The 27,976-nt window shown below is 42.9% G+C and overlaps 2 protein-coding genes across 12 annotated transcripts in view; one reads left to right on the forward strand and one right to left on the reverse strand.

Annotated features, from left to right (window-relative positions):
* Positions 1–761: 761 nt before the first annotated feature.
* Ypel1 (yippee like 1) lies at positions 762–26,909 on the forward strand. Of its 8 annotated transcripts, XM_048785083.1 has the most exons (7): positions 769–1,009; positions 4,840–4,987; positions 5,913–5,984; positions 16,138–16,421; positions 21,177–21,220; positions 21,896–22,004; positions 23,718–26,909. In XM_048785083.1, exons 4-7 carry the CDS (start codon positions 16,305–16,307, stop codon positions 23,805–23,807), a joined length of 360 nt encoding a protein of 119 aa, XP_048641040.1. In that variant the 5' UTR covers positions 769–1,009; positions 4,840–4,987; positions 5,913–5,984; positions 16,138–16,304; the 3' UTR covers positions 23,808–26,909. The 8 variants fall into 8 exon arrangements, 7 of the variants coding, with proteins under 7 accessions (XP_048641037.1, XP_048641038.1, XP_048641036.1 ...); XM_048785080.1 differs by lacking the exons at positions 4,840–4,987; positions 5,913–5,984 and having other exon boundaries at positions 762–1,009; positions 16,224–16,421; positions 23,917–23,964; positions 26,717–26,909; XR_007341268.1 differs by lacking the exons at positions 4,840–4,987; positions 5,913–5,984 and having other exon boundaries at positions 768–1,009; positions 16,224–16,421; positions 23,718–23,964; positions 26,717–26,909.
* Ppil2 (peptidylprolyl isomerase like 2) overlaps positions 26,447–27,976 on the reverse strand; it is a 32,694-nt gene continuing 31,164 nt past the window's right edge. For 3 of the 4 annotated variants that reach the window (XM_048785077.1, XM_015500346.2, XM_048785074.1), the window contains exon 21: positions 26,447–27,072. The gene's annotated coding sequence lies outside the window, so the exon portion shown is untranslated. Of the gene's footprint in view, positions 27,288–27,976 lie in introns of all 4 variants that reach the window. The other variant, XM_048785076.1, reaches the window with a different exon arrangement.

Genomic DNA, 27,976 nt, shown 5'->3' on the forward strand with positions numbered 1-27,976 from the left:
AGGAATGATGTGGGACCATGAAAATAACAACAGAGGGATAGGGAGACACCATGTGGACACCGAGAGGGAGTGGGTTGCTTGGTGGGGGAAACGTGGTATTCGATTTGGGGGTTCCGGAGCTGACCTAGGATCCAGACGTATGTCTGGAGGTTCTCCCATGGTAATGGGTCCTAAGGGCGGCTTGAAGACTTAGGAAAAGGTGGAGTACCCCGCACGTGGGCAAACTCTCAGCAGATACGTCGGACCAGGGATGGTACCACTGGGCTCACGTTGCGATCCATGAGCAGGCTTTTGCAGTTGCCTTCCGAACAAGGCCAAGAGCGCAGACGCAGTGGACAAGCATTGCCCTGGCCTAAAGAGGGGATGCACGCAGGTTCCCCCATCCACAACTCCTGGAGTAATGTTCAACAAGACTTCGGCCCAACCTTGCGTGCCAGGACACGCGTCTGAATCGTGATCCTCCCCGGGCCCTTACGTCCCAGAGCCAGACACCTCTCCAAGTGGAACGCAGCAGCCTGCCCCACTCGCGCCTGCGTGTTGTGCTCCTCGCTGAGCCCGCCCCCGTGCCCCGCCTCCGCAAACCTCAGCCCTTACAGGATGGCTCGGAGGCCGCGCCCGGCGGGCCAGCCAATGAAAGTGCGGCGCGCCCCGCGGCACGTGCATCCCTATCCCGCTTGGCAGGGTGGGATCCGGCCCATCCTAGTGGCTTGGAGCGCACCCGGCGGGGGCGCGCGAGATGGGGCGGGGCGCGGGCGGGGTGGTGCGCTGATTGGCCGGCGCAGCGTTCCGGGGCAGTTAACGGCGGCTGGGCCCGGCAGCTGCTCCAAAACAAAGGGCTGGCGGCCCGCGGGGCGGCGGCGGGAGGATGCCTCGCGCTTTGCCGAGGCGCCAACGGCCGCAGCGCGTCCCGGGCCACGCCGGGGCCGCCTGAGAGCAGAGCCCTCGCTGACCTGACCGAGGCCCGGGCCGGATGGGCGCTGCGGGCCGGGGCACGGACCGCGGAGCGGCCGTGAGTACTGGCGGGCCTCGTTACAGTTGCGCGGGCGGTTACTTTGTGGCGACCCTAGGGTACTATGGGTTGCGGGCCGGGCCTGGGAAGCACCTGTTGGGCGTCGCGGGCGGGCGGCAGGGGGCACGAGAAGGGTNCCACCTCCCCGCCTCTCCCGGCCCCTTGCCCGCCCCACCATGCAGAGGTTTACTGGACATGAACTAGATACCTAGTGTTTTTTTTTTTTTTATCTTTCCTTTTTAAAAAAATAAAAGCCGCAATTGAGGAAATAAGAACAAAAGATGTCTCCAATGAAGGATTGTTTATTGCGAGGGGGACGTATTTTCAAGTTGCCCACACGAAGATCATAATTAAAATTAATTGTCCTTGGTGTTTACCACTTGTGGCTGTAGACTTTATAAATGCAGAGATTGCAAAAGCCAGAGCTTGAGAACCCTACGAAGTAGGAGCCACCACCCTCCCTTACCTGCTGTTGATTGACGTCTTTGATGTCTAAATTGTGTGCTCAATTCTAGTACAGAAATAAGGCCAAAATTCCTTTTCAGATAGATAGGTTATGGACACGAAAGACATCAGTTTCCCCACCCCAAACCCTTTGGGTTCCGTTGCATTTCTTTCTCTATCCAAAACGTACAGTCGTGGCCAGAATGTTATTCTTTCCATCCATCAGCCGCCGAGCCCCACCCCCCTCCTAAATTTCTCAAGTGCTCAAGCCAATCTTACATTCTCTGTGAAACCTTACTATTTGCTTCACCTGCCAAGCTGCCATCTCCCATCACATACATGCCCTTTAGCTTCTGCTGTTTTCTAGTAAACATAGCAAATGTATGCTGAGCACTTGTTCCATGCCAGAAGCTGAGCTTGATCCTGGTACCATTGAGTCTGGTTGCCCCATTATTAGCCGAAGGCTCTAGGAGGACATTGTTTGGTGGCATGTTTGAGGAATGCTGATGCTCAAAACCTATACCTTTGTGCACATCCATTTGTACCCTATATGTTTAGAGTGGCTTCTCCTTAAGGGACTAGAGCTAATTCCTGCCATACCACATACATGTACTAGCACAGGATCTGGCCAATCCTAAGGTGCTTAAAATAATAATTGAATTATCTTAGTTACCAATCTGAACAATAATCTTTGTTTTTGATGCTGAGGTTGGAATCTAGGGCTTGTACATACTAGTCAAATACTCTATCACTGAGCTACACACCCAGCCTGTTTTTTTTTAATATTTATTTTTTAGTTGCAGTTGGACACGATACCTTAATTTTATTTAATTTTTATGTGGTGCTGAGGATTGAACCCAGGGCCCTGCACATGCTAGGCGAGTGCTCCACCACTGAGCCACAACCCCAGTCCCCCCCCCCCAGCCTATTTTTAAAATAAACTTATTTTAGAAAAACTTAACAGATTTCCATAAAAATTACAAAAGAGCTGGGGTTGTGCCTCAGTGAAAAGAGTATGTGCAAAGCATGGGTGAAGCCCTGGGTTCAATCCCCGGCACCAAAAAAAAAAAAGTTGTAAAGATAGTGCTGTCATTTCCACTATACCCCTCATCCAGTTTTCCCTAAAGTTAAACCATCCTACGTTGCTGTGGTATATTTGGTCAAATTTTAAAAAAATAATTAGCTGGGTACAGTGGCACACACCTGTAATTCCAGCAGCTTGGGAGGCTGAGGCAGGAGGATCATAAGCTAGCCTTGGCAACTTAGCGAGGCCCTAAGCAACTTGGTGAGACCCTGTCTCAAAATAAAAAATAAAAAGGAGTAAGGATATGGCTCAGTTTTTAAGCATCCCTGGGTTCAATCCCTGGTACCAAAAAAAAAAAAAAAAATTAAAAACTGGTCTGGGTCCATTCTTTAAACTCCGAACATTAAATCTTTGCATTTTTGAAGCACCAAAGTTGCTAAAGCTGTTTCTTTATGTTGAGACCAGTGTTCCTGTAATATCTATCCTTTGATTCCTGCTTCTTTTCACTGAGTTCCACAAGCATCTTGTCAAAGAGCAGGGATGGAGAGGGCAAAGGACTGCTGTGAACTTTTAGTGTATTATTTTCCCTGGGAAGGCTGATAAATGCACTAAAAGTTGTTTAGAATATGAAGAAGTAGAAATCCTCCCTCTTGCTTGCTTTCCAGCATGGGTGATCCAACCCCGGGCCTCTGTATACTATGTGAGCACTTCAACTGAGTCCTCCTGCTTTAAAACTATTCATTCTTTCACTCTTTTTTTTTTTTAATGAGTAATTAGATCTGACAATCAGTGATGCCTCTAGAGAGTAGGAATTTTTAAATTTTTACATATGTATTTACTTCGCTGGGGATTGAACCCAGGGCCTTATGCAGGTATTCCACCACTGAGCTAAATCCCCATCTAAGAGTGCAAATTTTGACAAGAGAATTTTTTTGGGGGCGGGGGTACCAGGGGTATTGAACCTAGGGGTGCTTAACCAGTGAGCTACATCCCCAGCTCTTTATATTTTTATTTTTCTCCCTAAGTTACTTAGGGCCTCACTGAGATGCTGAGGCTGGCTTTGAACTTGTGATCCTCTTGTCTTAGCCCCCCCGCCGAGTCGCTGGAATTACAGACATGTGCCACCAGGCCCAGCTTGACAAGGGATTTGAGTTAAAGTTGGAAAAAGTTCTGAATACAAGACATGGAGAGCTAAGAATAATGGGGTGGGCAGTGTGAGATGGATTCAGGAAAGATGTCAAGGGAACAAAATTAATTCTGCCAACCTCCTATGAGAGAGACACTGTTCTATTGAAAACCTATCATCAGGTGAAAATAAAATGGGAATCCTGGAGCTAATCCACAGTTAGGAATACACCAGGAAGGACTTAAGAGACCGTACTCCCCATTATTCAGCAGGTCCTCTGATACCTTCAGGACTCTGGGATGAGGGCCAAGATTCCTTGTGTGGTTTGTAAGGTATTGAGCTTGCTAGTCCTTTGCCTTGCTGTAACAATGACAGTATGTTCCTATTGTGAGGCATTTGCCAGGCATTTTGAACTGTGACCAAGGACCACCTTCCTTAACACTGTGATTCTGTGGGCAGCCATATGAATTACATATTACCCCATGTTATAGATAAGGAAACAAAGATTGATTTAAGGTCCCAGAGCCAACAAATATACGGCATATTTTGTATGGAACCCTGGGAAACCTCTCAAGAGTCAAACCCTCTTTCAGCTTTGTCCAGTGGAGGTATATCTCTGTGGTAAATCTCACCTGCTCATGCTTATGTGGTACCCTTTGACTTCCCAGTGTTATTGGCATACACTCCCCTGAGCATAGGGCCCTTTTGTAGTTCTTTGTGACTCTGGCCTTTCTCTTCCCTTGACAAAAGACAGGGCTTTGAATGTTTTATTATATTTTATTCAACATGTGACTAAATAAAATAGTTTAAAATTCCGAGCCTCTTCCCTTCCAATTCAGCCTTCTGGGGCAGCCTGTGTGTACTTCCTACTTCTTCCCCATTTTAATTCTTTGCAAGGAAACTAGACACTTCTGCTAGAATATGTATCAGGTCTATGGCTGTTGCAGACTTACTAGTGGTAAAAATAAGAAGGAATGCATTTCAGATTCTTTGGAAAGTGAGACTGAGTGCAAGCACATTATCTATAGTTTTGTGGGAGATATGCAGGACTTGAGCATGGTGAGAGGAGAGATGGAAAAAACAGGTCTTAAAGCCAGAGGTGTCTGGACCACTGGGTGGTGGAGGTGCCAGACACCCTTGGTTCCCTAGATAATGGGAGCTGTTGAGAGACCACAGAAGATCAAAGGAGCTCCTTCTTAAGGCAGTTATGTAATTGGTACTTCTTGCCCCTCCCAGTGGGACCTGTGGTCCACCAAGGCTGCAGTATCTGAAATGTGGAGAAAGCCTATTATCCTGTGATTCATGAAGGAAGGAAGTGGATATGTGTTTGCAGAGGGAAACTGTTGTTATGGATAAGGAAATGCAGCAGCTCCTAAGACAAACGGTATTAGTGCTATTAACCTTTGATATAAATCCTTCCAGACCTTTCCCTGCCTGTGAGTGCATGTACTCTAAGGGTGATTTTTGTTGTTGTTGTTTAAATATTTATTTTTTTGGGTGTAGATGGACACAACACAATGCCTTTATTTTTATGTGGTGCTGAGGATCGAACCGAGTCCCGCCTGTGCTAGGCGAGCACTCTACTGCTGAGCCACAATCCCAGCCCCTCTAAGTATGATTTTGAATAGTCAGTGCATACTCTTGGCATCAAAATGAAAAGGTACAAAAAAGCAAAGAGATGGACTGGGGATGTGGCTTAGTGGTAGAGCACTTGCCTAACATGCACAAGGCCCTAAATTCAATCCCCAGCACCACAAAAAAATAAAATAAAGCAGACAGTGAAAAAAAAAAGTCACCTTTCTCTTCCCTTCCAGTCTCTAGCTGAAGCCTCACATTTGAAGTGCTTCTGATACATGCTTATTAGTGCATTTGGTCAGTCTTTTGATTAGACTTGAAGTGGCTTCTAATTTGAGATTATTGCAGGCAAATTGTGACTACTTATATCCAGGTATTTGCACATGAACAAGACAGTCTGAAGGTGAACTCCTGGGATGGACCCTCCAGTGTTCAGAGGTGCATGCCCAAGAATGCTAATGGGAGTTGCCAAACAGATACAGCAGTGTTATCAACTTTTTCCCCCCACTAAAGAGAGAAAGTCTTGCTATGTTGTCCAGGCAGGCCTCAAATTCCTGGGCTCAAGTGATCCTCCCACCTCAGCTTTCCAAGTAGCTGGGACCACAGGCATACACCACCATGCCCAGCTCAAATATTTTTAAGCTATTGCCAACCTGCTAAGTGTAATAAAGCTATCAGTGTGCTGTCAGTCTGCATTGATGAGTGAAGTTGCACATCTGTTTGTGTGTCTACAGGCGCAGTGATCTAGGCTTTGGACTCCCTCGCTTTGAATCCAGCTCCACAGCTTACTGTGCAGCTTTGAATAGGTTGGTTAATCTTTCTGGGCCTCAATTTCCCCATCTGCACAGTGGGACTAAGAACAACACATATCTCTTAGGATTACTGTTAACTTGGGTGATTCTTATGCAGTAAAATCCTTCGAATAGTGTAGGCATTGACTATTAGGCTCTTTAGGAGCTGCTGCATTTCCTTATCCATAAGCTGGCAGTTATAATTATCTGTTGTCCTTTTCTCTGTGATGGCAAGTTGACTTTTTACCTTTTTGATCCCTAAAACAATGCTATGTTAGTGAGTGGTGGGAAAGGGAAGCCAGCAGCAGAGAGGCCTTTTCCCCTGAAGAAGGAAAGGCCTCAGAGCTGGAACTTCTGGGACAGAGCAGCTTTGGAGGAAGGAGTGAGGTTGGGAAACCTCTTCTGCCTCTCATCAGTCACTTCTCCCTGGGAACAAGGACCTAATGTCCCTAGCACATATCACCTGTCTGAGATCCAACCTTCTTTATGAGCTCTGGCTTACATGGCAAGGCCACACGAGTACACATCATGTCTTTTTTTTTTTTAAATAAGTTGTCGATGGACCTTTATTTTATTTATTTTTATGTGATGCTGAGAATCAAACCCAGTGCTTCACACATGCTCAGTAAGTGCTCTACCACTGATCTACAACCCCAGCCCCACATCATGTATTTTTTGAGCAAAATGTTCATCCCTTTACTTCCTGGAACTCTGTATATCAGGCATACCTGTGATTTCATGGTCAAGTCCAGCAGAGACCCCAGTTCTAGTTAATTCACACGTTCATTCTTCTTCTTTTTTTAATATTTATTTTTTTAGTTGTAGTTGGACACAATACCTTTATTTATTTATTTTTATGTGGTGTTGAGGATCGAACCCAGGGCCCCACACATGCTAGGCAAGCACTCTACCGCTGAGCTGAGCCACAGCCCCAGCCCCCACACACTCATTCTTTATGTGCCTGATATCCTTTCACCTCACAACTTAGAAAACTTTGGGGGTAAAGTTATGGGAGGGGCCCAATTTATTTACCAGGAAGCAAAAGTAAAACTTCACAGGGACTAGAAAGAACTAGAGCTGTGATTGACATGAGGTAGGGGGTGAAAGAGAACAAAGTGCCCATGGCCCAGGCAGTCTGCACCTCATCCCATAAAGAGTCAAAAGCTGCTGGTATTTGGTATCATTCCTCAGTGTTTCTGTCTTTAGAAGTGTGGTAACTGCACCATATGGACATGGACCTGATTCACATTCTCTTAAAATAATTTCTGTGCTTATTTTTGGAGAGGAACTTCTGGAACCCAGAACAATGTTTTTACTCAAAAAACTTACCCCACATCAATATCTTTCAAGGGGATGGTAGTTGCCCTCCAGACTTAGAGGATCACAGTTTTTATTTGCTTGTTTTGTTTTGTTTCTCAAAGTGTTTCACTGTTCCCCAGGCTGTTCTCAGATGTGGGCTCAAGTCATCCTACCACCTCAGCATCCCAAGTAGCTGGGACTACATGCATGTACTATCATGCCCAGCTTTCCAATGGATCCTGTTGTAGAAGCCCATTTGTACATTAATTGTTTGAAAACTTGACCATGATTTCCCCTAAAGTGACAGTGAATGTCTGATTTAAAAGCAGATTTAAGGGCTGGGCTGCTGTTCAGTGGTAGAGTGCCTGCTTAGCATGTGTGAGAGACACTGGGTTCTCTTCTCAGCACCACATATAAATAAATGAATAAAATAAAGGTCCATCAACATCTAAAAACATTTTTTTTAAACATCAGATTTAAGCTAAGCATGGTAGCACATGCCAGTAATCCCAGCAACTCAGAAGGCTGAGGTAAGAGGACTGTGGGTTCAAGGCCAGCCTCAGCAACCTAGTAAGACCCTTAACAACTTAGTGAGACCCTGTCTCAAAAAGGATTGAGAATGTAGCTCAGTGGTAAAGCACTGCTGAGTGCAATCCCCAGCTTAAAAACAAAAAATAGTCAAAGACTGGAATGGTGGTTGCCTGAACTGGGAAAAATGGAGACTTATTAATTGATGGGCATAAAGTTTGAATTAAGGTAAAAGAAATAAGCTGGAGAGATCTGCTGTATAGTCATCATACTATAGTCAACAGTGTACCTTGTGCATAAAATTGAAAGGGTAGATCTCATTTTAAGTATTCTTACCACAATTAAAAAGAGTGCTATTCCATTAGAAGGTAATGAAGAGTTTAAAATGAGGGGTATTGGCCTTTCTGTGAATAAAACTGCTATCATCTGTTCAAAACCAATGAATAAAGTGAAAGGTAGTTTCTGTAGCTGTCTATTCAGGTCACTTTAGTGCTTCGCCACAAAAGACCTGAATAACCAGTTTTCGAGTAAGATTCCTATCCCTGAAGGCCCTTCACTTCATACCATTATAATTAAGTATGTTTATTAAAGGAAAATCCAGGGAAAGGAGAGAAGAGAGAAAACAGAAATTTATTTAATGTCATTTCAATAGAAAAATGTGGATAAAAATGTTAAAACAAAGATTCAACATGAATTTAATAAGTAGAACCAGTACAAGTTCATTCTTTTCTTATTGATGGAACATGGATTTGAATATACTACTGGCCAGCTCTCTTTTCATGTCCTCATGGAAGGTTGAGATACATGGGAAAAGGAGTGGAACCAGGAGATGGAACTGGAATCCATGTAAGGTGGTATCCAGTTAACACTTGTCTCCATGACCTCCTGGGGCATGTCAGAGTTTATCAAAGATGGGAGGGAGGCCTGGATTCAAATTCATGAAGGATCCAATAGGTCCTAGCAGCACAAAATCTACAAAATGTAAAGTTTTGAGCCTGCATTTGAGGTCTTGAATCTTGATAAATTCTTGAATCTAAAGAAATTCAGGGGAAAATTCAGGATTGGCACAACATAATAGCAGTTCATGGGGGAAAACAGTTAAGGGTTGGGAATTATCAGTTGGGAATATCCAATATAATCAGACTTCTTCAGGAATTTAAAAAAAAAAAAAATTTGGTACTGTGGAATCCAAGGGCTCTCTACCACCAAGTTACATCCCTAGCCCTTTTTATTTTTTTTATCCTGAGATAGAGTCTCACTAAATTGTTCCAGGCTTGCCTTGGACTTCAATCCTCCTGCCTCATCTTCCTTAGTACCTAAGATTACAAGTGTGTGCCTTCGTGCCCAACTATAGTTTGTGGGGGGTACCAGGGATTGAACCCAGGATCGCTTAACCACAGAGCCACATGCCCAACCCTTTTTTATTTTGAGACAGGGTCTAACTAAGTTGCTAAGACTGTCTTTGAACTCGGGATCCTCCTGATCCTCAGGATCCTGAGCGGCTGTTATTGCAGGCATGCGCCACCATGCCTGGCGTACAGTTTCATCATCATCATCATTATTATTACTATTATTATTATTTTGGTACTGGGGATTGAACCCAGGGGCACTCCCACTGAGCCACATCCCCATCCCATTCTTGTATTTTATTTAGAGACAAGGTCTCACTGAGTTGCTTAGGGCCTCACCAAATTGCTGAGGCTGGCTTTGAATTCACGATCCTCCAGCCGCAGTCTCCTGAGCTTCTGGGTGACACCACACCCGGCCCAGTTTCATTATTATACTAGCTATGGCTTTATTTTATTTTATTTTTCTATTTGGGATTGTTCACTTCTTAGGTCTATAAATTATTCTTTCTTCAATTCTGGAAATTTTTCCGTTATTAGTTATTCTGACTTATCTTCAGTTAACTAATTCTCTTTTTAGCTGTCTTATTCCTGTTAAACCTATTGTGCTTTTATTTTTAATTTCTTTTTTAGTTGTCAATGGACCTTTATTTTATTTATTTTTATGTGGTGCTGAGGATTGAACCCAGTGCCTTACACATGCTAGGCAAATGCTCTACCCCTGAGCCACAACTGCAGCCCAAACCTATTGTGTTTATTTTATTTTATTTCTACTCATGTTTTTCTCCAGATCTACAAGGTTGTTTTTATTTTTGTGGGGGGTGGTTCCAGGCATTGAACTCAGGGGCACTCAACCACTGAGCCACATCCCCAGCCTTATTTTGTATTTTATTTATAGACAGGGTCTGAGTTGCTTAGTGCCCCACTATTTGCTGAGGCTGGCTTTGAACTCGTGAGCTGCCTCAGCCTCCGAGCTGTTGGGATTACAGGAGTGTGCTACCGTACTCAACTACTAGGTTATTTTTTTCAATTATTATTATTATTTTTTTAGTTGTAGATGGACACAATACCTTTATTTTACTTATTTTTATGTGGTGCTGATACATGCGAGTGTCTCATACATGCGAGACGAGTGCTCTACCACTGAGCCACAACCCTAGCCCCTACAAGGTTATTTTTCTTGTTGGCTGTTCCCTACATATATTTTTGTTTTTCCTTCCTTCTGTCTTTCCTGTACTGGGGATTGAATCCAGGGGTACTCTACTTCTGAGCTATATCCTTAGCCCTTTTTATTTGAGGCAAGATCTTGCTAAGTTGCCCACTCTGGTCTGGAACTTGCAGTCTTCTTGCCTCAGCTTCCCAAGTAGCTAGGAATTGAACCCGAGGCCTCACATATTCTAGGCAAGTGTTCTACACTGAGCTACTCCCCGAGCCTGCCTGATTATTTTTAACTCTGTTACTCATTTAAAAATTACTTGTGGGGATTTCTAAAGTCTGGAAATACAGCTACTTCCTCCAGACTAGATTTATGCTTATTTCTGGCAGGTACCTCAACTAGGTTCCTAGAACCTTCTTACTGATGGGATTTGGACTGTAAATTCATTTTAGGGTTATCTTATGCTGACTACTTTGTAGAGTGGGTATCCTCATCAGACTCTGCACCTAAGGCTGACCTTAGACTTGTAAACAGAAGCTCAAGTTTGCTGAATTTGGGCAAATGCGTTCAGAGCATGAGCAACTGCCATGCTTAGCTCATTCCTCTGGGTTCTCCCTTCCTAGAGGGAGCCAGAGTGTTCCTCACTATCTTGTAAACCCCTTTATGCTTTGAAGAAAATGTCCTAAGCTGGGTACAATGGTGCATGCTATAGTCCCAGCTACTTGGGAAGCTAAGGCAGAGGACCATGAGTTCCAGGCCAGCCTCAGCAACATAGCAAGACTCTCTGTCTCATAAAAATTAATTTAAAACAAAATATCATTTTGTCAGCATTTTTATTCTCAAAAGTGGGAGAATTGGTCCAAATATATGTTGTATCATAATTTTATAAATGGGAGTTGTTTGTTTTCATTTTTTTTTTTTTTGTAATTGTAGATGGAAAGCATGTCTTTATTTTATTTGTTTATTTTTATGTGGTGCTGAGAATTGAACCCAGTGTCTCACATATGCTAGGCAAGCACTTTGCCACCTGGAAGTTGGTTTTTATAAAAATCTTAAACCATATATATTTTTTTGGTTTACTTTTTGTCTTTTAAAATTTGAACTGTATATGGTAACTAACACATTGATAATGAGTCTAGTTGGACTGTTCTTTTGGAAAACTTGAAACCCATTAATGAATGCATGCATATATACATACACACATATACATGTGTATATGATACACATGTCTATATAATTAAGTTCCTCCTGAAATTCACATTGCACATGTGAACAACTGAGTTGAGAGTATATTGTACTGAGTTAAGGAGTAGCTGCCTCTAGGGGACTCATGCATACTTTCATATATGTGACTAATGTGTGGAGGATCCAGGCTGAGGGCATTGGGATATGCAGCCCACAACAATACCAGACCCAGGCCACTGCTCCAAAAATATGGTCACATTCAGAGGTCTGCAGCTATAAGAGCTCTCTTCTCTGCTCTGGGAGCCTTGGACAGTGACCATCAGCCATAGCTTTGTCCCAGAACATCTCTCCCTCAGGATGAGGAGGCACATTTACATCACAATAATGCTTGTAATGACACAATCTATATTGTTTTGTGTATGCTTCAGTCTCCATAATATATCATGTGTTCCTTCAAATCAATAAGGAAAAGGTCAGCAACTAATAGAAAAAATGAAGAAAGACTGAAAAGGAGTGTCACAAAAGAGGATGCCTGTTCATCAGTATGAATGACCAGGTTAAAGCAAATTAAAGCCACAGTGAGATGTTGCTTCATACCACCAACTGGCAAAAAAATTTAAATGTGATCATATCGAGTTGGCAGGGAGGAAGATATGACCATATCAAGTGGCAGCAAAAAAATTGTCCACTGCTGGCAGGGTGTCCTTATCACAGCATTTGGAAGTGTGGCCTAGATGCATGTAATTTTGACCTGTCACTTCCTAGGATTGCACCAACAATATGCCTGCCGGTGTCCCAGGAGAGATGCCATCCATGGGAGTATCACACAGTGGCCCAATCTGGGAGCCATCACATGTCTATGAACCATCAGTGGCTACATGCACCAGGCATATCTGATGAGAACACAACATGGGCACCAGGTGAAGGGAGGCCAGCAACCAATGGGAACATGGGCAGACTCATCCATGCCTCTACAGAAAAGTCACAGCACCATATCCAGTTCCTAACATGGAAGACACAGTGGTTTTGCCTAGGGCCACACCACATACATGTTGTGTCAAGGCAAGCAGAGAATGATAAACACAGGTCCAAACTGGGTGACATCTCAGAAGGGGACATTGCAAGGGCACTGTGGCCTAGTAGTGACACGGTCCCAGTTCCATAATGGGCAGCAGACACATGAGTGTCATATATATTTATATTATTTGTATTTTTTGTAGTGGGGATTGAACCCGGAGTGTACTAACACTGAACTACAACCCCAGCCCTTCTTATTTTTTGTTTTGTGTCAGGGTCTCACTAAGACCCCGAGTTCCTAAGTTGCTCATGCTGGCTTGGAACTTTCAGTCCTTCTGCCTCAGTCTCCAGAGTACCTGGGATTTTAGGCATGCACACCTAGTAAACTTGGGAATTTTGTGTCTGTCTGCAGCTTGTATGTTTAGACACTATGTTCTGCCCATTCAAAACTAAATTCACAAATTTAAGAAGGTGACCTTCCTATGCTAGAATACCTGAACAGAGAGCACAGCTTCCTGCACAGGTGGAAGGACCAGGGAATCTGTGGAGGATCCAGGATAGTATCCCTGAGTGTCATCTCAGGGGAGGGCACAGGAAGAATAGGCATACTGTTTGAAGCAGAAGTTCTTTGCAGGCCAGGACTGGAGGTGCCCTGAGGAGGAGGAGCAGGCCTCCTGGGCCAAAACTGCCTAAAGACCCATGCTCCCATGGCCATGTTTTTAAATTTGGAGAAAATTTTTCTCTTGTGTTTATCCTGAAACAAAGTCTTCGTGTGCTTCTCTCCTGCAAGACACCTGTCACAAAGACTGCCCAGCCAAGGTGAGGCTACTCAGAAGAATTTAGCTTCTGTCCTGGTGGCAGTTATGGCAATATCAGTCATGGACTCACCTTCTTTCTTCTTTTTTTTAATATGTTTAAAATGTAAAAGTGATATATGAAAAAAAAAAAAACATTGTGGTTAATACAAATCACATGTACCATCTTAATCACATTTAAGCATGCAGTTCGCTGGCTTTAAGAACATTAACAGCATTACACAACAATTACTACCATCCATCTCTAAACTCTTCATCATCCCAAACTGAAAACTGTCTCATTAAGCACTAACTCTCCACTCCTCTCCTTAGTCCCTAGAAATCACCATTTGACTTTCTGTCTCCATGAATTTGATTAGGTATCTCCTAGGTATTTGTCCTTTTGTGACTGCCTTATTTCACTTAGCATACTATCTTCAAGATTTATTCATGTTGTAGCATGTGCCCACATTTCCTTCCTTTAAAAAACTAAATAATAGTCTATACATGACATTATACATGACTCATCTGTTCATGAATACTCGGGTTGCTTCTACCTCTTGGCTATTGTGATAATACTGCTAAAAGGACTTGGGTATGTATGTCTCTCTGGACCATATATGTTTGAGTTGGCTTTTGTGTTGCAGTGACCAAAATACTTGACAAGAACAGTTGAGAGGAAGAAAAGTTTATTTTGGCTCATGGTTTCAATCCACAGTTGTCCAACTCCATAGCTCTGGGCCCATGGTGTGGCAGAAGGAAGTGGCAGAAGGAAGCAGCTCTGGACATGACAACTAGAAAGCAAGAGCAAGCTATGCTCACCAAGGACAAAATACAAACCCTAAAGTCACACCCTAAGGGACCTACTTCCTCAAGCCACATCCTATCTGCCTACAGTTACTGCCCAGTTAATCTATTAGTGGATTAATACATTAATTAGGTTATACCTTTCATATACCTATTCACTTCACCTCTGAAAATTCTTGCATTGTCTCACATGAGTTTTGTGGGTGCACCCCATATCTAAACCATAACAATATGGTAATTCCATGCTTGCTTTTTTAAAGAGCCACCATAGTGTTTTTCATAGCAGCTGCACCATTTTATTCCCACCAGCAGTGCACAAGAGTTCTTATTTCTCCGTGTGCTTGCTAACATTTTTTATTTTCTGGTTCCTTTTTTTTTTTTTTGGCAGGGGTTGAGGGTATTGGGGATTGAACTCAGGGGCACTTGGCCACTGAACCACATCCGTAGTCCTATTTTACATTTTATTTAGAGACAGAGTCTCACTGAGTTGCTTAGTGCCTTGCTTTTTGCTGAGGTTGGCTTTGAACTCACAATCCTCCTGTCTCAGCCTCCTGAGCTGCTAAGATTATAGACTTGCCTTTCCTTAATGATTAGTGATGTTGGATATTTTTTCATGCACTTACTGGCCATTTGCATATCTTTGCCCATTTTTTATAAATATCTTTATTTATTTTCATGTGGTGCTGAGGATCAAACTCAGAGCCTTACACCTGCAAGGCAAGCACTCTACCACTGAGCTATAGCTCTAGCCTTTCTTTTTTTTTAAATATTTTTTTTAATTTTTATTTTTAGGTGGACACAATATCTTTATTTTACATTTATGTGGTGCTGAGGATCGAACCCTGTGCCTCGTACATGCTAGGCGAGTGCTCTACCGCTGAGCCACAACCCTAGCCTCTAATATTTATTTTTTTAGTTGTAGTTGGACACGATACCTTTATATCATTCATTTATTTTTATGTGGTGCTGAGGATTGAACCCAGGTCCCTGCACATGCTAGGCAAGTGCTCTACCGCTGAGCCACAATCCCAGCCCTTCCTGCCCCTTTCCCCATTTTTATATCAAATTTTTTTTTTTGGTAGTGATTGTTGATTGCAGTTCTTTTTATATTCTGGATATTAACAACTTATCAGGTGTATTTGAAAATACTTTTCGTTCATTCTGTTGGTTACTTTATCACCCTATTGATAGTATCCTTTCAAGTACAAAAGTTTTTCATTTTCATGAAATCCCATTTGTCTATTTTTTTCCCTTTGTTACCTGTGATTTTGATGTCAGATCCAAGAAATTATTGCAAAATCTAATATCCCAAGCTTTCTCCCTATGTTTTCTTCTAAGAATTTTATATAGTTTTTAGCTAATTTTTCCATATAGTTTTATGTGAGGGTCCAACTTTTTTTTTTTTCCACATGGCTATCCAGTTTTTCCAACATTATTTGTTAAAAATAGATTCCTCTCCCCCATTGAATGGTCTTGATGTCCTTGTCAAAATTTATTTGACTGTATTAGAGTCTAAATCTGAATTTATCTCTAGACTGGCAGGTAATTTATTAAAGTTTAGTTAGTACTGGATCCATCACTCAAATGTCTTAGTGCTTTGAGTCATTATTCCCGGATTTGGGATGTATCCAGTACTGCTGCTGATCTCATTTAGGAGTCCATGTTGGCTGCATTTTCCTTTTCCTTCATGTTTCCTAAAGCCAAGCATGGTATAAGATGTATTTAATCAAATGTTTTTTTCCTCATCTATTTGTATTTAAAATTAGTCTACTTACCACTTCTAACTAAATATAGAATGGTTAACAGTATTCTTTTTAAGTACATTTAAAGAATAGATATTGGATTAGAAATGTAGCCAAGTGGTAGGTACTGGATTTGATCCCTAGCACCACCAAAAATAATGAAAAGTGGGATCTTTAATTTCTAGTCTTGCCCCCCTCCCCATTCTTCAAAACACATGAATTCTAAACATAACTCCTTAATAATATATATTTTATTCTTTGTATAACCCATAGCTATGTCTGATTTGTTGACAGGTTGTGACATTTTTTTCTTGTCCCAGCTGTGTGGACAGTGCCACACACCCTTCCAAACAACAACGGCTCTTGCGTGCATTTTCCAGTGTTTCTTTTGTCAGAGAGTCCAGCAGAGCCGCAGGTCTTCAAGTGCCAGCCCTGAGCTGAGTGAGGAGCATCCAGCAGAAATGGTGAAAATGACCAAATCCAAAACGTTCCAAGCTTACCTACCAAACTGTCACCGAACGTACAGCTGTATCCACTGCAGAGCCCACCTGGCCAATCACGACGAGCTGATCTCCAAGGCAAGTGGTTTGAGTTAAAAAAAAAACCTCATGAAACACACTTAACACAATTTTCATTTGTCATCATGGTACTTACTTAGTATACCACATGACTTCCTGAATTTGCTGTGTTGTAAAGGTCTACAGCCTTCTGGGCAGTGTTGGTGAAAGTTTTGTGCATGATTAAATGTGGCTACAACAACATCTTTTTTTTTTTTGTAATTTTTTTTGTAGTTGTAGGTAGACATAATACTTTTGTTTTATTTACATTTTTTCTGTGGTGCTGAGGAGCACACCCAGTGCCTCATACATGCCAGACAGGCACTCTGCTACCACTGAGCCACAACTCCAGACCCTACACCAACATCTTTATTGTAATCTTGGCACAATAGATGGGTGTTGGAGAACTGGGCATCTGGAATTCTTGTAGATTACTAAGAGCAAGATGAGTCAGTTATTTGTCAAAGCAGTGAAATTAATATGAAATCAGAGAACATGAAAGAAATGAAGTCTATAGAAAATCTGTAGGACTAGTTTAGAGTAATTAACAAGGAAAGAGGCTGCTCAGATAAATGCCCAGAGCACTGGGTGTAAAGCTCAGTGGTAGACCACCTGATTAGCATACCCAAGAGCCTGGGTTCCATCCCTAGAACCAAAAAGAAAAAAATATAAAGAGAAGAAAATGCCTAGGGGGACATGCCCACCTGTGCCATGGTCTGTAAGAGCCCACGACTAAAGCTGTAGGGGGTCTGTACCTCCAGACCCAAGACATAAATAAGCATCCTGGTTCCTCATTCTATTGAGCTCTTTATTAGCAGATGTGATGGTTATAATCAACCAGATGTGAACATTTAGAATAATACAAATATAATGGAAAAGCGAATATTCATTCTGGGAACCAATCTTCACCCCCCACCTATCTACCTGGGCTACTTCTCATCAGGAAGTTGCACCTTCCAAGAATCTCTTCGTAGGTTTATTGTTTAACTCAATTTGAATAACATTTATCTCTTGCATTTTCAATAGTAATAAATGTTATTTCTGTTTATCATCTGAAATAAAACATGTTAAACAAGGCAGATTTTCTGCTCTCTTTGCTTCTGTGGCTCCTTTTTCCATCCAGAACTTTCAGGAAAGTGGTAGAAGCTCCTGAGGCACCTCATTTTCTGAGACAGGTGCAGTGTGTAAAAAGGTGTCATGAGATAATGACTGGCAGAGCACTCTGGGCCTTCAGTTAGGGACTGTGGGGTTTGGTAATCTCACTGAGCAATGACACCTGCTGTTGGCCATGACCTTTCACCTGAACAGATAGTCGGGCACCAGTGTGGTCTTTTTTTCTGGAGCATCCTGGGTGTATCAGTCATTAGAGGTAGCCAGAAGGAATTTTAGATGCTTCCTTTAAAGAACCCTAGACCATTAGCTGTTTTTAACATTACATCAAGAGCAGAAGGCAAGCACTCTACCACTAAACTACTTCCTTAGTTGTTCCTATTTTACATTGAGACTGGGTCTAGCCAACTTGCTCATGCTGGCCTCAAACTTGGCAACCATCCTTCCTCAGTCTCCATTAGCTGGGGTCACAGGCATGTACCACCATACCCATCCCTCTCCTGGCCCTAATTTACAGAAGTTAGCTGCCCCACATTCTGGTCAGACTAACATCTGAATCTGAATTGCAGAGCTGCTTCTGTCATTTCCTGTTGGAAACTAAAGACTTGCATAATAGGCAAGAAAACTAGTCTAGAAAACTGAAGGCTAACGAGGATGTGCAAAAGTTCTCCCCCTTCTCCATACTGGTACTGAGGATTGAACCCAAGGGTGATTCACCATTAAGTTATATCCCCAGGGTTTATTATTTTTTGAGGCAGGGTCTTGATAACCAAGGTCAGCCTCAAATGTACAATTTTTATGTTAGCCTCCCAAGTTTGTTCACTGGGATTATAGGCTTGTGCCACCATGCCTGGCCAGGATATGCAAAAGTTCTATAAAACAGTTATTAGTTAAATTGAACACAGAATGATATTTCAAATCCTAGAAAACCACTTAAGGAAATACCCCTTTTAAGTCTGAAAGCTGTATTGTAAAATTAAAACATTCCTGGTTGGCTGGGTACTTGTAGCTCATGCTAGTACTTAGCATGCCAGAGGCTCTGGACTCAACCCCCCAACACAAAACAAAAACAAAAACTCAAATGCTGTTTGCATCAAGTGAGGTAGAAAAAAGTCAGATCTCAGTGGCTTAAAATAAAGATTTATTTCATGCTCAGATGAGAGATGTCTATTAAGGTCAAGCAGGTGCTCTCCCTTTGTTTTTTGTTTTTTGCTTTTAATTTTAAAAGAAATTATTGCTTATAATTATCCATTAAAGTAATGCTTAGCCAGGCACAGTGGCACACACCTGTAATCCTAGTGGCTGGGGAGGCTGAGGCAGGAGGATCCACGAGTTCAAAGCCAGCCTCAGCAATTTAGCAAGACTTTAAGCAATTCAAAGTCTGTCTTTAAATAAAGTACAAAAAGGGCTGGGAATGTGACTCAGTGGATAAGTACCCCTGGATTCAAATATAAACTAATGCTTATTGGGCCAGGCGTGGTGGCACACACCTATAATCTCAGTGACTCAAGAGGCTGAGACAGGAGGATCACAGGTTCAAAGCCAGCCTCACAAGTTAGGAAGACCCTGTCTCAAAAAATAAAAAGGAGTTGTAATCCCAGTGGCTCTGGAGGCTGAGATAGCCTCAGCAACAGTGAGGCACTAAGCAACTCAGACACGGTCTCTAAATAAAATACAAAATAAGGCTGGGGATGTGGCTCAGTGGTTGAGTGCTCCTGAGTTCAATCCCCTATACCAAAAAATTAAAAATAAAATAAATTTTAAAAAAGACTTTTGTTGCTCAGTGGTTAAGTGCCTCTAGGTTCAATCTCCTATACACACACAAAAAAAGTACTGGGCCAGGAGCTATGGTACACACCTGTAACCCAGCCGTTCAGGAGGCTGAGGCAGAAGGATTGCAAGTTTGAGGCCAACCTGAACAATTTATCAGGACCCTATATCAATAAGATAAAAGGGACTGGAGATGTAGCTCAGTGATAGAGTGCCTGCACAAGACCCTGGGTTCAATCTCCAGCACCATCAAAAAGGAAAAAAATATATATGCAAAGTAAAAGGAGAATTGGTCTTTCCGCTTGCCTTGTTCTACCTCTGTTCCTTGCAGTTAGCCCTCTTAATGGCTTGACAATATGATGTCTTTTCTTTGGTCTATAGAAACCACATTATTCACTCTAAATGAAGAGTTTACACTGACACTTATTTTACACTTAATTTTTTGTAAATTTCTTTCCATTATACTCACCAGCCTGTTTCCCCATCCTCTACATGAATCCTGTATATGGATGCCATTGTTTACATGATGAGAATCTCCCCGCCTCACCTTTTTTTCCCCCATTATGTATATTGTGACAGTGACCATTTCTGTCACATTTCCTTATGCACTCAAGCTGATTGGTTCTTTGTAGTAAATTCTTTGCGGGGGTGGGGGGGGGGTTACCAGGGATTGAACACAGAGGTACTAAACCATACCCCCAGCCTTTTTTATTTTGAGACAGGCTCTAAGTTACTTAGGGCCTTGCCAAGTTGCTGAGGCTGGCTTAGAACTTGAGATCTTCCTGCCTGAGTCTCCCCAGCCACTAGGATTACAGCGATCACCACCACGTCCAGCTCTTCATAGTAAATACTTAAACGTGGGATTGCTGGGTCATACAGTTTGTGCCTTTTCTTTTTCCTTTATTTTTTGGTACTGGGGATTGAACTCAGGACACTCAACCACTGAGCCACATCCCCAGCCCTATTTTATATTTTATTTTAGAGACAAGGTCTCACTGAGTTGCTTAGTGACTCACTAAGTTGCTAAGACTGGCTTTGAACTCACAATCCTCCTGTCTAGCTGCTTGAGCTGCTGGGATTACAGATGTGTACCATCATGCCCGGATGTGCCTTTTATAATTTGATGTTGTCAAATTATGTCCCAGCAAGCATTCCTCACAGCCTTTTGACTTTAAGTTAAGGTGATGGGCAAAAAAAAAAAAAACACCTTGCATTTCTTTTGATTATTTTGGAGGTTGACCATGCTGTAGCTGTGTGAGTCATTTGAGCCTGGCACCAGAGCAGATAAACCCTCCCATGGGGCATTTTTTCCTTTTCAAGAGAGGCACACTACCTTACTCTGATTAATTTACATTGAATATATGAATATACTAGATCAGTTTCTTGGCTGGTAACATTTTGGGGTGAGATGTCACTGGAAGATCAATGACTCCTGGGAATGGATCATCTTAGACCATGACCATTTTTTGGTTTTATTTTAGACTAACTTTGAACTCCTTCCCTCAAGTGATCTTCCTGCTTCAGCCTCCCAAGTAGCTTAGACTACAGGTGTATACCATTATGCCTGGTGCTGTATTGCCATGATGTTCCAATACAGTCACTTTCAGAATGTTGGAGCAACAGAGTAATTCACTTCCCAACTCAATATGGATGAAAAATCAGTTTGTTCACCTCATTTATTATTAGAGTTTTGGAGGGGCATCTGTCCTGTTCTTTGTAACCTCTTCTGGTGGAGTTAATGGAACCCTGGTTAGCATGATGCTCTAGGGACTACTACTTCCACAGGATCACCAAGACTGAGCAGCTCTCTCACCTTGTTCCACAATCATTCCAGAAAGCAGAATTCCTCAGGGGCTTATCTCAACCAATCTTCTAACACCTTCTTCTTCTTTACAGTCCTTTCAGGGAAGTCAGGGACGAGCCTACCTCTTCAATTCTGTGTGAGTACTTGCTGTCTGGCAGGTGGCCTGGGGTTCCCATCGTGTGGCATTGATCACTTCTGTCCAACTCCTGTTCAATTATGCATAGCTGGAATATATAAATGGAGTTCCACCTATGGACTGGAATTACCCAGCCAATGCCTTTATATGACCTGAAAGAATTTTAGTTTTCTATGGCTGGGAGTTTTTGAAAATGTAGTCTAAGGACTTTAGTTTCCTGCAGTCTGTCCCATGTTGGGATCCTTGTGGGGAGAGAAAAAGTTGCTCCTGGGCCTGGGGGTGTAGTTCAGTGGTAGAATGCTTACCTAGCATGTGTGAGGTCCTGGATTTCATTTTTTAAAATATTTATTTTTTAGTTATAGTTGGACACAATACTTTTATTTAATATTTTTATGTAGTGCTAAGGATCAAACCCAGGGCCTTGCACGTGCTAGGCAAGCGCTCTACTGCTGAGCCACAACCCTAGCCCCTGGATTTCATTTTTAGCACTGCAAAAAGAAAAGAAAAATTCTTTCTCATTAAAGGTGGTAGCTGGCAGGAGGTTGGGGAGCTGAAAAGGTGCAGTGCTGCTTTCTGGTGAACTTTCAATAATTGGGGAGGGGGGCAGGGTGGGAGGAAGCCAGCAGTGGGGCCTGGGAATATGGGCCTTCAGGGTGGTCACCTGTGTCCCTACAGGGTGAACGTGGGCTGCGGTCCCGCTGAGGAGAGGGTCCTTCTCACTGGGCTGCATGCAGTTGCAGACATCTACTGTGAGAACTGCAAGACCACACTCGGGTGGAAATACGTGAGTACCTACCTCTTCTAACTGGTGTGCTGTAATGTATACAATATGCCACACATGCACACACAGCTTATGCAACTGAGTCATACCTCTCTCTGGAGTGGTATCCGTCAATGACATATTTTCAGCAGTTTCTTTGGAAGCTGGTTAAGGCACAGGACCAGTCATGCATGGGGCTGCCCCAGGTTCCAAGAGCCTGAAAGGCACTTCCATGAAGGGAGTTCCATTGTTTGGAGCAAGTTCAGCAGACTACTCAGTGTCTGGGCTCAGAGGCAGAGGTTACCCAAAGACTCTTCTCCCAGGGCTCTTCTTTTTTTCCCTGGACCATGAGCTGATGGTTGCCATCTCTGCCCTATCTCTAGCCTTCATCTCTCCATTCCTTCTCTGATGACACGGTGAATCTGAAAGATGATAAGCCTGGACCTTCTTCCCCACTCTAAGGCCTGTCCTCCTCCCTGGTCCCCTAGCACTCAGGTGTCCGAGGCCAGTGAGGATGATTGGTCTCCTCCTAACACTGTCTGCTGCCCGCCTTCATCTGCTGAGCCCTCTCTGTCCCAGGCCACATGAGCCTGACATGCTTCTGATCCCTTCTGTGTTGACAGCTTCCTAAGGTCCAACTCTGCCCCAGCTTCTCTCCTAGCAAAAGCCACCTGTCCATCTTATGGAGCCCCACCCTTGACAATACCATTCGAGAGGCCTGTTACACATGGAGCCCTCCTTTTTTTAAGGTATTTGCCACATTATTTGTGGCTCCAGAGTTTTTCAGGTCAGGGCTGCCTGATCTCCCTCTTTCTTGAATTTCTGACCATCTCTGATCCTCCATAAAATGTGAGGGAACACAGAGCCCTTCTTCCAGAAGCCCTGCCATCCCTTCATGGACACCATACCATGTGTCTCCTCTATGGCTATACCTGCTACTTTCCTACTGGGACCATCTCTTCTGTGCCTACCAGACGACTCACCCTAGTCATTTATGTCCCCAACACAGGTATCATCAGGCCATATACTCAGTATTAAAAAATGATAGGACGGTATCCATAGTCCTTGCATAAAAGGCCTGCTCCTGAGCATTTTTGACCTGTTTTTTACTGATGTCTCTGTGCTTCATATCAATCATATCTCCTAAATTGCCCTATGCATAGTACATGTTCAGTAAACAGATTTTATTTTTATTTTTTTTTTTTGGTGTGCTGGTGATAGAACCCACAGCCTCAAACCAGCTAAGCACATGCTTGCCCAGTGAGCTATATCCCAAATCCTGGTCTTTGAAGGTTTGAATTAACACTGCACAGATGGGCACAGCAGTACAGGCCTGTAATCCCAGGAGACTGAGGCAGAAGGATTGCAAGTTCACAGCCAGCCTTGGGAATTTGCAAGACCCTTGTCTAAAAAAATAAGAAGGGCAGTGTGCGTAACTTAATGGTAAACCACCTCTGGGTTAAATCCCCAGAACCAAATTAGGGTGGCCTTTAATCCCTATTTTTGTAAGAAAAGGAAAGCCAGGCATGGTGGTACATACCTATAATCCCAGCAGCTGGGGAGACTGCATTTTCTACCCTGTCTCAAAATAAAAATTGCTGGGCTTGTGGCTCAGTGGTAGAGTGCCCCTGGGTTCAAACCTCATCACCAAGAAAAAAAAAAAAAGGTATAATGAAGTTGAAAAATGAAAGATTCTGTCCTGAAACCTTCTCTCTACTTTTTTTCCCCCCTCCCAAGGAACATGCCTTTGAGAGCAGTCAGAAATATAAGGAAGGAAAATTTATTATTGAGCTTGCCCACATGATCAAAGACAATGGTTGGGAGTAAAGTGGAAACTTTCCATTCTCTTGAATACTATTTTGTGAAAGAGACTGAAGTGTAATGGAGATGTAAGAGCATCCCGGATGACAATATTTCTTGAACTTTGACCTCACAGGCTAGCCGTGCTTTGACACTCAAAGGCCTCTCTTGGCCATCTCCTTGGGTAAGGCATCCCTAATTTGTGTCCTGTTCATGTACATGGTTGTTTCTGAAAGTTTGCAATGATCTTTTTCTAACTTCTCAAGTTCTAGAAAAAGAATTAACCAACTGATGACTTATTTGCCTAATTAATACCTTCTTTTAACCTATGCCTTCAATATAGTTTGGCTGTGCTTTTTCATGTTTAATAGAAATCTAAAACTAAGTCCCTAAAGACCAGAGAGGCAAGGTCTCTTTCAAGAGCAAGTCTCACTTCTCCCTTTTTTAGATTAAGGTAGCTTGTTTTACCCCAATTCTCAAAACTACAAATTGGTTATTCCTCCTACATGTAAACCGTAAGGCATAGTGTCCATTTAAGAATCTTTCAGAAGCAGTCAACAAATTTATCCACCCAGAGTGGTTTTTTATGTTGTTGTTTTAGCCTGTTCAAAAATGGAACATAACCAATACATTTTAGATAAGCTATAAATAGAGAAATATGTCTAATGAACATTTTGTTTCTTTAAGGCAATAGATTCCTTATCTAGAAAGCAAGTGAACTAATCTCTAGAAAAGACCATCCCAGGGCCCTGCAGAGGCCATTACTGAGGTGATAGCCTCACAGGTCTGGACCTGGAGGTTTTACCCTCAGTAGTGACAGTGGCTCACAAGTCTGGCAGTTGCTGAATGGCTGGTTCATTATAGAGTAGCATGCTGGACCAAGTATGAAGCTGGATTTCATTTTCTACCTGGACGTACTTGAAGAAAAAGAATTATTTTTGCATATGAAAGAGGTCAGAACCAGCAGGAAAACTTCCTAACTTGAGATTTGCCAGATTAAAATTTCTTTAGAAAAGGTTAAAAATTGCAAGACGGGTTTAAATGTTGTAAAGGAAAGGTGTTTGGCTTGCTAGGTAAGTCACCTTTCCCCTTTCTGGTGCTGTCATGCGGGCTGATGTGGAAGGGACCTGGGCAGTCTCCCAAATGCTAGGTTTCTGTCACAGATTTTTTTTAAAGTCATGGCCCACCATCCTCCTGTGCCTCTGCAGTGCATGGGCACTATTCAAGGGTATCAGCCAATCTGCAGAGAATGGAGATTAGAAAACATTTCTACATAAGTTTTGGGTTTCAACAATTTGTACCCCAGCTTAGGGAAGAGGGGTAGAAAAAAAGGCTGGTGGTAGGGAGGCAGAGAGCTAGAAGAGCAGTGTGCTTTGATAGCTCTCAGCCTAGCAAGTGGCTGTGAAACCGTCTCTGGACAGTTCCAGTTCCCCAGCTGCCCAGGTCCCGTCACCAGTGCAGGCACTGCGTTGCCACCTGGCTCCAGTTCAGTGCTCATCCCAGAGCCTACCCTTTGGTGCCATCTCTTTGCCCAAGACTAGATGCCTTGGAATGTGGGAAATGCATTGTCCTGGGTTCAGTGACTTAGTGGGCATGTCACCAAGCCATTATCAGCTTAGCAGGAGTAACAGTGCCAGGTTACTTTAAGCACATCTTCACCCTAAAAAAGAAAGGACATCTTTGCACAGCCTGTAAGCCTCTGCATCTAGTGGTGGTCCAGCAAGCTGCTTTCTCTTGAGCTAGTCTCTTGTAGACTGAGGCTGGCTTATTGTGCTCCTGTATTACTGTTAAACATCTTTCCACCCTGAGGTGGCCAGAGCCTGGAGTTGTTGCTCCCAAGGTCTGAAATCTAAAGATGCTTCACTTGTGAGTGGCACATGAAGTAGCAAGGTCTGTGGCTTCTGTCCATTATGAGAAATTGTAAAGGGGAAAGACATCTTCCTTGACAAATGAGCACTAAGTGAAAAATAGCTAAACAGTGACTTCCTTTCTAGTCTTCATTCCTTTTGCAAGTGGGAACTTAGCCTTGGAGGCTCAGAGAATGAGGAGAAATGATATGGCTTCACTAGCCTGCCTAGAGTGCAGCCCGAGTACGATTCCATAAATGTTTTACTTAAATTGAAGAGACTTTTCTAGAATTTTTCTGACCCATTTTTGTATATACTAAGGTTATAGTTAAAGCTTTTATATGTTCTGGGCAAGTTTACTGCTCCTTTCATTTGAGCACTTTGGTTTTTGTATCGTCTTTTGTGATGGCATTGATTGAAAATTTTTTACTAGTACTCTTATGACTTATTTTGTACTTTTGTTGGTAATGGATACCAACACAACTTTTATCATTTTTTGTTGATGGTGGTGGTCTTCTGAGAAATACAAGTTTCTTTTTTAAACTGTAAACCAAATGAACTGACCATGAGCTGGCATCAGGGGAAGTAATACTCACAAGACCACAACCAGATGTGCTGGTGAAGTGCTGGAATATTCCACCCTCTTAAATTCCTAAACAATAACTCTCATCCCATGACTTTTATTTATTTAAATTTTTTCCTTGAGAATATTTGGAGTTGTATCTAGGATTATAAATACATTTGTAGTATATTCTGGCACAGTACATTTGCTTTAGAAAGGTGGTTTAGTTTTGTCATTTTATATATGTACACACATAGTATTTTTATATCTTAAAATTTATTCTTGATGGCATCTGTCAGATATTCAAAAGGATCAGAGATGAGATTTTTTTCCAAAAGTCGTTTATTCTACCTGATGATCTCATCAGGCAGTTACAAAATCCAAGTGGTTTAATATCTAGAAGGACATAATTTAAGCTCTAAAATGAACTACAGAAATATAAACCTTCTGTCAAAGGACTTGGTCAGGCCTGTCTTCTGCCCTGGAGGGCAAGTTTGGGTGAGGATGTGGCCCTCCCCTTGGGGCAGGTGCAGATCACTGGATAAGGCTGGATGGACAGATGGACAGCAGCCTGGAGGCAGCAGGAAGCTTCGCTTCAAGGAGCAAGGATGATCAAGCTCAAGTGCACACACGCCTTCAGTTTCCCCTACCCCAAGCCATGCCACTGGCCTTTGGTCCTATGTTTGTGTGAGGTTTATAAATAAAGCTTCTGATGTCAGACTTCTTGTTTTACATGGTGCTCATTGTTGACGAGGCTGTGCCCTTAATGAGGGATGAGCCCCAGGTTTCCTGCAGAGCTCACCCAGAGCAAAGGGCTGTTTTGGGGTCTCAGAGCTGCTGGAGTCCTACTGCTGTGTCACACTGCCTGGTCGCGAGCTTTTGACTATGACCAGAGAAAAGGCTAAGAGTACAGTCAGTTAAAATAATGGCTGAAGAGTCAGGCAGCACCCTCATGCATGATCAGAGTCAGTCATATAGTCCCCTCCAGCATTCTCCCTTCCCCACCCTGTCTACAGGCTTGTCACTGCATCCTGTTGAGCATTTTCTTGCAAAGGTGAATTATCAGACAAGTGGGCAGGGATAAACAGTGATGAAAACCTGGTGGGAGATGTGAAGAGGTATGAAATGGGAATGCTGCAGGGTCACCAAGGAGCCCAGGGTTCTGACTGATGGGCATGGGTGGCTACAGAGGGAGAGGCTGGAGAAGTTGGAGCTGGCCTGTGGGGATGAGGTATAGACCTTGTTCTCAGCCAAAGAAAAGCCAGTGGCTGGCATGAAGCAAGATGACAGTGGGAAAATGTGCCTCATGAAGATCACTTGGTAACAACAGTATGGAAGTGGGCAAGGGCATGCCTGCCATCCAGAGGGCAAAGGGCTCAGGCCTGTGGTGTATCAGGGATGTAAAATCAAGAGCCCAGGGTATATTCTAGAACCAAGAGGTGCTGATGGATTCAAGGTTGTAAATGAGGAAAGAGAAACACAAGAATCAACACAAGAATCAAGCCTACATTAGAATTTTAATGTGATGAGATTGGAGGAGGTGTGATGGACCAAGGACAGACACATCATCTAATAGGTCTGGTGCCAGAGAATACGAATACTGACTTGACACTCTCCCCAGAGGCAGAAACCATGCTCCCGAAGAGGTGTTTAGAGGAAACCAAGGTATAAGGAGACTAGAAGCTAGGCTGCCAGACTGAAGAGGGAACAAAAAGTGATCAGGAACATGTGGGTGGAAATTTTTTGGACACTTTTCACAGAAAAATGGGTCAATGGAAGGAACCTTT

This window comes from Marmota marmota, unplaced genomic scaffold, assembly GCF_001458135.2.
Source record: "Marmota marmota marmota unplaced genomic scaffold, marMar, whole genome shotgun sequence".
In the NCBI taxonomy this organism is placed as follows: Eukaryota; Metazoa; Chordata; class Mammalia; order Rodentia; family Sciuridae; genus Marmota; species Marmota marmota.

What these genes read in the sequence shown, in the direction of transcription:
- Ypel1 (XM_048785079.1), top strand. Translation starts at nt 971, where the DNA reads ATGGGCGCTGCGGGCCGGGGCACGGACCGCGGAGCGGCC. An exon ending in GCACGGACCGCGGAGCGGCC is followed by an intron (nt 1,010 to 16,223) that starts GTGAGTACTGGC and finishes TGCATTTTCCAG; the next exon opens with TGTTTCTTTTGTCAGAGAGT. An exon ending in CCACACTCGGGTGGAAATAC is followed by an intron (nt 22,005 to 23,717) that starts GTGAGTACCTAC and finishes CCCCCTCCCAAG; the next exon opens with GAACATGCCTTTGAGAGCAG.